The 14,058-nt window shown below is 37.4% G+C and overlaps 1 protein-coding gene across 1 annotated transcript in view; it reads right to left on the bottom strand.

Annotated features, from left to right (window-relative positions):
* Positions 1–14,058, bottom strand: part of UBE2W (ubiquitin conjugating enzyme E2W (putative)) — a 39,209-nt gene that overhangs the window by 12,904 nt on the left and 12,247 nt on the right. The window contains exons 4-5 of the mRNA XM_006767330.2: positions 4,930–5,085; positions 1,143–1,218 (exon numbers count right to left, since the gene is read on the bottom strand). Coding sequence (XP_006767393.1) covers positions 1,143–1,218; positions 4,930–5,085 — 232 coding nt within the window. The remainder of the gene's footprint in view (positions 1–1,142; positions 1,219–4,929; positions 5,086–14,058) is intronic.

Here is a 14,058-nt window from a genome sequence, read left to right on the forward strand (position 1 = left end):
TTTGCCCACAGCTGCTCTAAAGGGTGTCCCGGATCAGGGTGGGGGTCCCGCTGGGGTTCCTGGCCAGCCTGGGGGAGGGGCTGAGGGCCATTTTCAGACTGGCCACATCCATTTCAGGGTGGGGGCCCCTACTGGGGTGTCTGGCCAGCCTGGGTGAGGGGCTGATGGCTGTTTGCAGACTGGCCAAGCCCCCCAGCTATCCAAGCTACCAGCCTCTCCTTTTTTTCTTTTTTCTGGGATTTATTTATCTTCTATAATTGAAACTTTGTAGCCTTGAGTGGAGTGGAGGGCTGGCCAGGGCAGGCGGGAAGCTTGGCTTCCTCCATCGCCAGGGGCAAACCAAGCCTCCTGCTCGCTCTAGCTCCGTGGCCTCCGCCATCTTAGTTGGTTTAATTTGCATACTCACGCCTGCCCTGTGGGTGGGTGTGGCTTGAGCATAGCAGATGGACAGTTAATTTGCATGTTTCTCTTTTATTATATAGGGTGTCACAGGGGGTGTGTTTTGTTCACTTGCTTCAAAAAGTGTATTGAGAATATCAATTTTTTGTCTTTAATTTTAAACATTTCTGGCAAAGCAGTAAGGTCAGTTTAGAAGAGATGTCAGCAGCTTTCAATTATAAAAGCTACCATCACCCTCCCCACAAGAACAGAAATGTAAAATTATAGAGAGTACTGTATATATAACTTCACATTTTTTGAGGAATAACTATTAGAGGAGGAAGCACTTTCTTTAATTTGATGGGTCAGCTCTAACAATGTGGCTCCCCCTCCCAGAGAACAGCACCAAAACTGAAGGAGTACACATGCATCAAAACCTGTATTTCAAACATCAGGTTTCCCAACAACTAGCTCTAATTTGATCTAAACATTATTAAGGACTTCTTTTTTTGTAACATAATGGTAGTTTCAAAATGTTAAAGCAATTTTAGATTTTACTTGTATGATGGTTATAATTTTATGTGCCCCATTAAGAAGCTAGTCTAACTTGCCCATAAAATATCTTAAAGTATTTTTAAAAATTTTTCTCCATATTACAAAAATTCAACATTAATTATATTCCCTTCTTTTTCTCAAGCAAAAAGATATATAATTTTTCAAATCAAAATGCTAAAAAGTTATTATTCTAAAATAAAACTACTTACCATGATACCACCATTTTGTTTTCTTTGGATTCTTGTTACATGTTCGAACATAAAAAGAATTATCTGGTGGTCGTCTCTGAAACAAAAAAGCGTTTAAATAGATAATAAGTTGTAAAATAGAAAAGCATAAGGGAAAGACAGATTTAATAAAAGCTTTAGCAAAACTATTATAGAATGCATAAAAAAATATAACTACTGATGGCATAAATGAAAGAAACCCTAGGGACTGTAGACATTTGACACTAAAATTGCTTTTAAAAAACTAGAAGTGTGTGGTGTAGTTTGAGTTAGGCTCCTGTGGGATTACTAGAGAATGAATATCAACTAGTAGTGGCATCATTAGGTTGTAAGAAATTCTGGTTTCATTTATCTTGTCTCCCTAGAAATAAGTTAATAATTACTTTTGTGAGGTAATTAAAACAAAAAAGTCTACCCAATTAGGTTTGTCTGAGAAAACTAATGCAACTTATACATCTCAACAAAGGAATTTACTTTTCTGTAAGATCACCAAGGACAGACCATATGACTCAGTTTCCAAATAATATGAGAAAAAAGGGGAAAAGATATATTGGCATTTCTGCTGTACATATATATGCCTTACTGGAACCATACTACAAACAGATGGCAGCTTTGCAAGGTATATACTAGTACATCAGAAACAGTGATGCCAGCACTGAAGATAGATTATAGAAAAGAGCTGTCCTGAAAACTGTTGTATATTGATCAAGTACAAGGAATAGGTGACACTAAAGATTTGGAAACAGGTCAAACCTGTACTAAAGTCATGGAGGGTAGGTTTGTAGCTAATAGGATAGGCTCAAGCACAATTCAATGGAGAACAGGACTACCTAGAGACAGCCCGAAGGAAAACAGGTAGTCCACCTCATCTAAAACTCACATATACGACTCTAATCTTAGCCGAGCCTCATAATGCCCCTATTTGTTAATATTAATTTAACAAAAGGGAAGAGTAGAGCATAAGATGTACAACAACTACCCCAAGATTACCCTGTTAATACTGTCTGAGGAAATTCCTGAAAAATTATGACATTAGATGCCTGACTACTTCAAAGACTAGATGATCTGCTGTTGTTTGTCCTGCAAAGTCATAACCAGTGCTCAAATGGAATAAATTGCTACTACTATGGCAAATAATTTCACAAACTACTTTGATGTATATTTACTAAAACCCAATTTAAAAAAAAAACACTCATTCTATTTGCTTAAGTCAAGAATATAACCTAACTGGTAAGTGCCCAAGGAAATTGTGTTCTTAGAAAAAATAAACTATATATAGAGATGGATTACCAAATTGTTTTAGAATAGGAACACAGGCTGGGAAGTTTGGACTATCTATATTATAAGGGCACTGAGAATAAAGGGTAGATTACTAAAAAACCCCTGGTCTCAAATCTATTAACACCTACTAACATAACAGATTTATTAGTAAATACCTTCAGTTTAGGAAATCATTCTTGACTATGAAAAGGGAATCTGGAACAAAACAATTGTAACTAAATCTAAATTCTCAAAAGCCTATAGTAATAATTAAAATTTGCATTAAAAAAGAGTCAACTAATAAAGTGAAACTCATACAACCATGTCCACCACAGAATACCATTCACCTGCTTTACTAGAAGTGTTTTCGGTGAATATTTAAAAGACTTTTTAAAGCTTATTTGAAGCGAGAGCACCTCAATGACAAAGCAAGTTTCCAATTTGTAATCTACTACTTAGCACAGTAAAAATAGCATAGAGTAGGTACCTAATAAATGTTTGCTGAATTTCATTAAATTTCACAGAGTTAATGCTGCCAGATGCTGACTTCCAGATTACCATCTTTGTTGAATACATTATAGTTTATACAATACAATATAGCTTATCAATAATTCAAATGGAATGGCTAGTCTTATATACGAAATATCGAAGAAATGGTAGGAAACAACTAAATATGAGGGGAATGGTGAAGCTTAGAAAAAGATGAAGGAGACAGAGAATATAGTAATTTTCTAGTTTTTAATAGTAAATCAATAAATTTAAATGTAAACAAAAGTTAATCATCAGGTATATGCAAGAGCTATGTCAAATATCACTAGTATTCACCTCTTAGCTTTTCTTATTCAATCCTGTTACTGCCTCACCTGTCTATAAATATTAAACATTAGCAGGGACATAGAAACCCTAGTCATAGCAAACTGCTTTGTTCTACTAAAAGTTTAAAACTGGTATGTGTCCTGGGGAAGAAAATATGGAAGTAATAAAGGAGTAAGACTTACTTCCAAAGCCCTTGGGGTTTACTAAAGCTCAAATGTAGTGTTAAAATGGAGCTTAGAAAAGAGCAAAGAGAAAACTAAAGTTAAAAAGCGATACTAGCATATGTACTCTATTTATCTCTTCTAAGATGTACATTTTTCTTGCACAGCTTAATATTCTTGAATGGAGGGAGATACATGTCTTAACTAATGGTGTGTCACAAATTTAACTGCCCCTGTTAATTTCCTTTCTTATATAGTATATAAAAGTGCATTTTAAGGGCTCTTAATGCTATAATTTGAAAAAAACACAATCTAACCCATTATTTATCATGCCCAGTTGAACAAAACCTTTTTTTTTCTTTTTCAACCTAACACCAAGAAACTTGTTATGGAACTAACATCCCAAGAAACTTACTTTGCAAACAGTGGCTTAAAGTGCTTGAGTCTAGATAACCCACTGTTTAAAAACAAAGTACTCTGCTAGCCAGTTTGGCTCAGTGGATAGAGCGTTGGCCTGTGGACCAAAGGGTCCCCGGGTTCGATTCTGGTCAAGGGCATGTACCTCGGTTGCAGTCTCCTCCCCTGCTTGGGCCGTGGTCAGGGAGCATGCAGGAGGCAACTAATTGATGTGTTTCTCTCACATCGATATTTCTCTCTGTCTTTCCCTCTCTCTTCCACTTTATCTCTAAAAATCAATGGACAAATATCTTTGGGTGAGGATAAAAAAAATTAAAATAAAGTCCTATCTTAAAAGTTCTCTAAATACCAATTTAATAAAAATGACAGTTCAATTTGGAAACAGAAAAATAAATAACCTCTCAGCTCTCTAATCTCAAGGAGAAGTTTGTTTCTTCTGTAAACAGAATACAAAGGAAAGCCCCACGGGGAAGTAAGGCTTTAAAACCGTAGCACTCTATGAATATTGTGCCGCACTAACCCTCAAGTGGGAGTGACAAGAGGACCAGAAGTGTGGAGGATTTAGGGTCTTTGAAAAGATATTCTAAATATTAACTCATGTGACTTTTGTTTTTGGTCTTATTCTCCTCTGCATCAGACAAAGAACCTGTGGATTTGTAAAGGAGAGTAAGAGGAAAAGTCCTAAAAATTCTCCTGATAATCTAGTCTGCCGCCTTCAACCTAATCATTATGATAGCAAAGCTCCGGTTCCTGGGAAATGCCCTGACAGAGGCTATAGGAGAGCCAGCACAGGGAAGAAAGGGGAGTAGGGAACTCCCTTATGATGCTTGTTCTTGGGGCTTTTCACTCTGAAATCTAGAAACAAGAATTTCGTGTACACTTTTGCCCCGTGCATGTTTTTGGAAATAAAATCCAGACTGTTTAGAACATCTGCAGGTATTTTCTGTTTAAGAAATATAAAACAATGTCTAACTTCTATTTGGGATGAAAGATTATCAAAACACGCATTCCCTAAAACATTAAGTCCTTCCTTCAAATGAAATGTGTATGAAAATAATTTCTCTACCTAAACTGAAAGAAGAGACATTACCTGGAATAATTCTGAAAAGTCCTACCTTTTCTTTGCAGCTGGAAAGCATGCTAATAATGCTAAGACAAACTGATTGGACTGAGAGCGCTGGGGACCAGTCTTCTGTTAGAATGGATAAACAGATATGACCATTGCTATAAACATGAGGATGAACGGGAATATTTTCACCAGTAAACATGACCTAAGAAAGAATAAAATTCCATTAACATGCAAATATTCTGTATGACCAAAAAAAAAAAAAAATCCCCACACATCTTAATATTTTTAAAACCAAATTAAAAATAAACAAAAACAGTGCCAGGAACAAGATAAATAACTGCTTTTTTAGTCTCATGAATTCAGTAAATACTGGTTTCACTGTATGAATGCCCATGTCATCAGGGGAGGGGAACTCACAAATTATCTATTTTATATTTCAGTTATTTCTCAAATCCCCTATAAATATTTTCAAATTACCATGTTTTTTTAGACTAGTAAAAGTCAACTCTCGATTTTTAAGAATGGTTTTTCAAATTCTATTCATTGCTCTTTGCATTTGATTTGTATAGAAATCAAATACAATAAAATTCTGAACAGAAAGTATTCAATTTTGAGACATATAATATGAGTTACAGTTTGGAGGAACACCCCTTCCACCTGTAACAATGCTACCACCTCAGGTGCTCTATGCAGAAGGAAATGACTGCAACATATTCCACCTCCCCTAAACTTACACATCCATTATGATGGGCACAAATTACTACTTATTAATCAGTAAATAACTATGTTCCTAGACCAAAATAAAAAACACAAATCTGGGGGTGTTGAATGAGTCTCCCAATTACTTGCTGTTTTTCTCTGCCTTATCTTTTACTCAATTCTTATAATAGTTTTTCCTTTCTCCTTCTTGCTTCTACACTATTTTGAAAGGTAATAAACCTATTATTTCCTTCCTTTGCCCTAATAATTCAACAAATATCCTAATAGTAGTGTTTCTTATACATATCTACCTAAGCATCTGAAAAGGAAGGAGAGTAGATCCATGTATCCTGAGGAATTTATAAGCATAGCTCAAAGTAGGTCAAAGACAATAAAACATTCTTATTTTTAAGAATGTTTACTTCATATTAAATTACTTATTTTAGCATAGAAGTTAATTCACCAATCTTTAACTGAATTTTATTTTGCAATAAAATGTACCATTTTTATTCTGTTGTTTAGTATTCATTCCTAATCCCCCAACCTGGCCTTTAAAAAAATTACCTGAAGATGTGGCTAAAAATACAAATTCAAGGACCCCACTTTCAGATTTTGAATCAGTAGGTATAGTGGGATTATTATAAAGCTCATCAAATATAAACCAGTAGTTTCCAAACAAGACTTAACAGTATTTTTCTGAGTCCTGCAAACTGCCTCACACTTGAATATAGCAGAATCTTAGTAAGGAGAAACTTTACCTTAACTTCTGACAGAAACTGATGAAGCATACATTGTTCTAGGCATACCTTCCTTCACTTTAGAAAGAAAAGAGCCAGTGAAATAAATGTGGCCAGTGTAAAGTATGTCATAATTTAATATAGGACACATTGTGGAAAATTACCATAAGCTAGGGCTTTTGCTTTTATTTTTACACAGCTAGCTACAAATCTAATTTTATTACAATCTCACAAATACTTATATTTAACAAAGCATTCTTTCATACAAGTAGGAGTTCTCTAATATTTCAAACACACTACCAACATATGGGACTCATTTCCTTGGCTAAAGCTAATATAAGACAGCAAAAAGATTTTTTTTCTCAAAGGAATGACTTTTTAAACATTCTTCTTTTTTTTTTTCTCTTTAAAATCTGGCCATCCACCCTCCATTCACACTAAAGAGAACTAAAAGCTGAAAAATAAAAGCAAAATCTCAAAATAAGAGACATCAAGTTACTTTCTTTGCCCATGCAGAAAACCCCTGAAAAACTGGAACGGCTGGGTTAGAAGTATACCATTTACCTCAATTATATCTGCCCATGCTAATGCCTTTTTCACGACTTCTTGCTTAAAGAAAGTACTGCTCTGCAAAAGGAAATGACTGCTTACATGGTCTTGCAATTCTTGAATTTATCCTTATTTCCACAGGCTATTTTAATTTAATTTTTAAATTAAATTTTGTTTTTTACCAGTACAAATTATAGTTTATTATTACATGCATTTGATATTCCCACAACCTGTTGTAGATGCCTGCAGTGGGTGTTAACGAATCTCACAGAATATGCATCTGCTTTGGGGTGTTCCTTTTGCCAGAAAATACCACTGGACCAGTAGGAGATATTTATTCAGAATGCAAGCAATGCCCAAGAGCTTATTCTCTGACCACAACAATTATGTTTTTACAGGATATTTTTTAGGAACAACTTTTTTAAGAAATCAAGTAGAAGAGTGCTTTGAAATTGCCAAAAAATAAAGAACCACCAAGTTATCTTCTTTGGCAAAAAAGAACCAATGTATCAGCAACCATCAAGGAAAATACACACGGACAAATACAATGGTCAACACTGTATACTCTGACTAGCCAATTCACAGAGCAGAAGGAAAGCAGTATTCTTGGGTAGAAATGATGGCATACTAAATCACTTGGCCTGGGAGCCAAGAAATATGCAGGGACCAAAAGGAAACAAGGAGAAGTGAGAGGAAAGGGGGGGCAGCAGCGGACACCTGCAGCAGAGGCAGCACAGTCTGTAAGCAGAGAAGAGCCAGAAATAAAGAGATCGGCTTTGAAGTATGAGGGGACTGAACTAAAAATCAGATCTCAGTAACCCTTAAAAAACAAACAAATAAAACGGGGCTTTTTAACATGCTGCATGCAGGGCAAATGTAGACAGTCCAAAACTTTTAGCAACCATAAAAACAGGGGAATAACTTAGTTGTACATAGTACAGGTAACCCCTAAGGCCTAACCTGACAGATACAGAATTTTAGAAGTTTCATGTCTAAACATCGAAAGGCTGAGTTTACGTGCCATAGATGAATTGCTAAAATAAAAGAAAACACTTTTCAAGAGTTTATCATGTAAAAAGCTGGTGAGTAGTTTCCACAGGCTGTTTTAATGTAAACTTTGCTATTCTGGTCCTCTGCATGGGATTGGGAAAGTAACCAAGGCTGGATTTCTTCAAGATCACTCTCTTAATCATCCTCATTTACTTAACACCAATAGAAGCCAAAGTAAGAAATGTACATTTCAGTTATTTTAATGCAGCTAAGTAAGTTCTAAAACCTTAAAAGATAATTAAGCTATTTTCGGAGTTCAAAACTTTTTATTTGAAGTCCTGCTGAAGCCGGTTTGGCTCAGTGGATAGAGCATGCCTGTGGACTGAAAGGTCCCAGGTTCGATTCCGGTCAAGGGCATGTACCTTGGTTGCGGGCACATCCCCAGTAGGAGATGTGCAGGAGGTGGCTGATCGATGTTTCTCTCTCATCAATGTTTCTAACTATCTCTCTCCCTTCCCCTCTGTAAAAAATCAATAAAATATATTTTAAAAAAAAACAAACAAAAAACTTTTTATTTGAAGTCCCAAGTAGCTGATAAAACTATCTAAAACAAATCTGGCAAGACAACTGAATATAAACGAATTTGAAACGAAAAAGGAGTTAAGTAAGAATGTTGCTAATTTATTTATTTTTAAAATAATTTATTCAGATACAAACTAGTCATATAGACCTAATGCATATGAACCACACTTGAAGTTCTCAGTCTGCATTAGAAGCAGTCCTCAGATGTCTCTAAACTTCCAAACATCTCCCTATCAATGTGGCTCATTTTCAAGAGCAGGTGCGATCTGAGGACTGTGCTCAGGATCCATGCAATTTTATGTGTGCATATTACACATCCACTGAATGTACGGTCGTAAAAAACTCCTAAAATGTAAACTGAAAGCCACCAATAGTGACAAAAATAAAGGCTGGAGCTCAGCTGTTCCTAATATGAAATTAATGGTACTCATATGTAAGATTTCCAAGCATCAAGCTCAACCGTACAATACTGAGGTCTTACCACAGGAAGGCATACTACTATGTTCAGACTCGTGCGCTAGAAGTGATTATAAAGTCAGATACCTAATCTGGTGTTAGATTAGGCCAAAACACAGCATATATAGAATGAGTAGGAGAAAACAGGCTATAATTATAAAGGCCAATTGATAATATGGATACCAAGATTTCTCCAGGGACAATGCGAGAGAATACTTTTTTCCTGATGAAAACTGTAAGTAGATGAAATAATGTATAACCATAAAACTGAACACACAAGCAGAGAATTTACTGTAATAAACTAAATTGGGAATCTAATCATATATAGGTAATCTAATGTAAATGGTGAATCTTTGACAAAAGTGACTGGGGGTTAGATTTTAACATAGTTTTCAACTCAATTCCTCCCCTTGGTCATCTACTATGAATTGGCAGCATCAGTATTAACCGTTTTCCCGGTCTTTCATAATTACCATGACCATACAGCTATACCTGTACTGCAAAGACAAAATTTCTGGTTATAATTAAACTAAGATTGGGTTCCCGTGGATGGTAACCATTCTCTCCTTTATGCCCTGTGATCTTCTAGCCTACCTGTCTTTTCCTGTACCTTCCCTCCGCTTTACCTCCAAGGCTTGAATGAACCGGGTTCATTGTCAGATATCCTAGGTGCTAGACCATTTAAGGCAATAGAAAATGTTATTAAGACTTTGGAAAGCTTACCTGCCATCATATGACAGAGCAAGGAGAATTGGAGCACAGATAACAGGACGAGGACACTATGAAGACAGGTTTGGAATCTCCACATTAGGGAGTTCTCAGCAACTAACTGAAAGGTCTATGTTCAGGGCATGCAAAGGAGGGGAATAAGGGTGAGGGAGAAATGACTACTCTTTTGCCTCAATGTTTCGAAAGCTTTGTAGTCAAGGCAAGTATATTTTCAGCACTGCTCTTAGCATCAATATGGTTTCAAAACTAAAGTGTCCTCTTCCTCCTAAAAAAATATTCCCCTCCTATTTATAAAATGCCTAACATTTCTCCAACAAAAATTACTTGAAAGCTTAAAAACAACTATAACTGGGACATTTACAACCTCATATAGGTGTGCTTCAGATTTGTTTTATTCAAACAGGATGCTCTGCCCTAGCTGGTTTGGCTCAGTGGATAGAGTGTCAGCCTGCGGACTGAAGGGTCTCGGGTTCAATTCCGATAAAGGGCACATACCCAGGTTGCAAACTTGATCCCCAGTAGGAGGTGTACAGGAGGCAGCCAATCAATGATTCTCTCTCATTTTTGTTTCAATCTCTCTCTCCCTCTCCCTTCCTCTCTGAAAAAAATAAACAAACTAACATAATACAACTAGGATGCTCTGACAGGCGAATGGGGTCTAAGATAGTGAATATTTTCAGGAAGGGAGAGCTGTGAATGTGAAGGAGGAGGTAGAAAGGAAAAGAAGCAAAATAGTAAAGACATAAGCTTGAAGACTTCATAGTTTTGTTTTTAGTTTTTTTTGTGTTTTTTAAAAATATATATTTTATTGATTTTTTACAGAGAGGAAGGGAGAGGGATAGAGAGTTAGAAACATCGATGAGAGAGAAACATCAATCAGCTGCCTCCTGCACACTCCCTACTGGGGATGTGCCCACAACCAAGGTACATGCACTTGACCAAATCAAACCTGGGACCCTTGAGTCTGCAGGCCAATGCTCTATTCACTGAGCCAAACTGGTTAGGGCAAGACTTCATAGTTTTGATGGAGACTGACCATACCTCCCAAGTCCTTTGAGATAAATTTCAAACTCCTTCACATTACTGTTTTGACAGATTCCCAAATATCCATTCACTTTAATATCTCGTTGTAGCCCTCCAGGATCTACACACAAAACCACAACAACATAAGCTCACAGAACTCAGAAGAGGCCACATTCTCTCATGCCTTGCCCGTTTGATATAAATAAACCCTTCTTGTTCCTTAAGTCCCAGTGCAAACAGGTTTTTTAACAAAAATTAATTGAAAGCTTAAAAACAACTAAAGACATTCTACTCTAAATCAGTCACTGCTTTCTCTTTGCTCCCAAGCATACAATCACACTTCCAGTTGCAGAGCCCAAAACTTGTGGAGTCCTCCTCGACTTCTTCCCTTCATTCACTTTCCAAGCTGATCCATCAGCAAATTCTGTTAGCTCAACCAACTTTTAAAATAGGTATAGCCCAGCCGCTATACCTATAGAGTGGTTGAGCATCGACCCATGAACCAAGAGGTCAGGGTTTGATTCCCGGTCAGAGCACATACCCAGGTTATTGGCTTGATCCCCAGTGGGGGCTGTGCAGTCGGCAGCTGACCAGTGATTTGCCCTAATCACTGATGGGTTTCTCTCTCTCTCTCTCCCCCCACCCCCCGCACTCCCTTTATCTCTATCTCTCTCCCTCCCTCCCTCCCTCTCTGAAATCAATAAAAATATATTTAAAAATAAAATAAATAAGTACAAAATATGGCACCTTCCATGACCTCCACTGCTACCCTTCCTGAATTACTTCAATAGCTTATCTGGCCCTAGCTAGTTTGGTTCAATGGATAGAACATCAGCCTGCGGACTGAAAGGTCCCAGGTTCGATTCCAATTTTGGTTGCAGGCTCCATCCCCAGTAGTGGGCATGCAGGAGGCAGCCAATCAATGATTTTCTCTCATCACTGGTGTTTCTCTCTCTCTCTCTCTTTCTCTCTCTCTCTTCCTCTCTGAAATCAATAAAAAATTTTTCACAGAGAAGTAAAAGCTTATCTGGTATCCCTGCACCAGTGTCCCCAATAGTCAATTTGCTATGTAACAGCCAGCTTTTACCTTTTAATTTTAAGTAGGATCATGACATTTCTCTACTCAAAATCTTCAAAGGTTTTCCATTTCATTCAGAGTAAAAGTCAAAATTCTTACCATGGGCTTTAAATGTCCTATCAGCCCAAATTACCTCTGCCCTATGCCCTACACTTCCCCCCTTGTTTACATAGCACTCTAGGGACCACTACAGGAGCACTGAAGTCACCTGCTCTTCCCCTCACCTCTGTCACATGGTTCACTCACTCATCTCTTTCAGATCTCTGCTCTGATGCCACCTGAATTTTCAGTGAAATCTTCCCTAATCACTCTTTCAAAACTACAACACCCTCATTCCTCTTTTCTGTCCCCCCGCCAACTGTTTTCCATACTATATGTATTTTACTGTCTCTTTCCACAAGAATACAAACTACATGTAAACAGGGTTTTTTTTTCTCCTATAGTTTTGTTTACCACTGAATCACCAATACCTAGTCCAGGATCTGTCCTATGCTATGTGCTATATAAATACTTACCAAATTAATGAATAAATGTCTACCTGTCCAAATATTAAACAGATTATAAGGCAGGACCAATGCTTTTTAATTTCTGTACTCCCATCTCTGAAGTACACAGAAGAGTATTTGGCACACAATTCATGCTCAATACAAGTTAAATTAGCCATTTACCTGCATGCTAATATAGAAAAGTAGTACATATAAAAATATTATATTTTCTGTATGGCTGGTCGTAAATGCACATTCGTAGAAACCAGTGATGAAAAGGTGTCTCATCTTGGCTCTCATATTAACTGAAAGTTTTCTGTCATTATTTTCTTTAAAGCAAATGGCCAGGCCAAACACCATTATTTTAGATAGGTAGTCTTTTCACTATAAAGTGAAACAATGTGAGATAAATTATAACTAGTAGGGGAAAAAACACAGCACACTATCATGTTTATGTATGGTCTTAAAGATCTCACTCACAGATACAAAAGTAATAATTTCACAATGAGATTGGGCTATTCTAGTGCTATTTCCCCAAATTCTACTCTTGTAAATAGTGGTAAATTTAGTGTTGTTCATTGCACAGGAGACTGAATGACTAGCCAACCAGTGCCAGTGCTGCCAGGTCTCATCCAATATAATCTTTGCTTTGAATGAAGAAATTTACTACCTCAGAGCAATGGGCTTCTACAAAGTCTGTTATGACAAACATCTTTAAATCTATATGCATATCAAGCGTTTATAGTTTAGATCCATTATAATTACATTATAACCATAAAGATGATGTGATTAAAAATAATATTTAACTATTACTGGACTCAGAGTAGCTCTGTCATGTTCTCAATCCTGGATATTAGGATATGCAACTTCTACGACATGGGAGAGACTAAAGGATGAATTGATGTTAAAAATAGAATCCTCGTATTATTCCAAAAGTTTGGGAACAAGTACCCTGGAGCTTACAAAGGTATCATTCTACAAATGATCTTTCTCCTCCAGAGATAACATTACTGAATGGATAAATAGGCATTTTTTTCCCATGCTGGTACTCACTCCTAATTGGCAGTCAACAGAGAAGTAACTTGGGTTTGAGTCGTGACTATTCTACTAGCTAGCTTTTTTAAAAAATATATATTTTATTGATTTTTCACAGAGAGGAAGGGAGAGAGATAGAGAGCTAGAAACATCGATGAGAGAGAAACATCGATCAGCTGCCTCCTGCACATCCCCCACTGGGGAAGTGCCCGCAACCCAGGTACATGCCCTTGACCGGAATCGAACCCGGGACCTTTCAGTCCGCAGGCTGACGCTCTATCCACTGAGCCAAACCGGTTTTGGCTAGCTAGCTTTTTAAACCATGAACAAGACATTTTACTTGTATAAGTTTCCATTTCTTCACTTATAAAGTGAGGATGAACCCATCTCCCTCTAACCTCTTCATTAAGAGCTATTACAAAAAAAATGAGGATGGATGTTACATTACAAAGTATAATATAAATATCCTATGTAACAAAAGGCAAATCAACCAAACGGTAGAACAACCAGTCTCTATGACGCACACTGATCACCAGGGGGCAGAAGCTCAATGCAGGAGCTGCCCCCTCGTGGTCAGTGTGCTCTCACAGGGGAAGTGCTGCTCAGCCAGAAGCTCTGAGCTGGGCTCATGGCTGGTGAGCACTGCAGTGGTGGCAGAAGCCTCTTCTGCCTCTGAGGCAGTGCTAACGATGCCTGACTGGCGGCTTAGGCCCTTGGGTAGTGGGCCTAAGCCATCAGTCGGACATCCCTTGAGGGCTCCCAGACTGCAAGAAGGCGCAGGCCAGGCTGAGGGACCCCTAAGTACACGAATT

The sequence above is a fragment of the Myotis davidii genome, unplaced genomic scaffold, assembly GCF_000327345.1.
Source record: "Myotis davidii unplaced genomic scaffold, ASM32734v1 scaffold200, whole genome shotgun sequence".
In the NCBI taxonomy this organism is placed as follows: Eukaryota; Metazoa; Chordata; class Mammalia; order Chiroptera; family Vespertilionidae; genus Myotis; species Myotis davidii.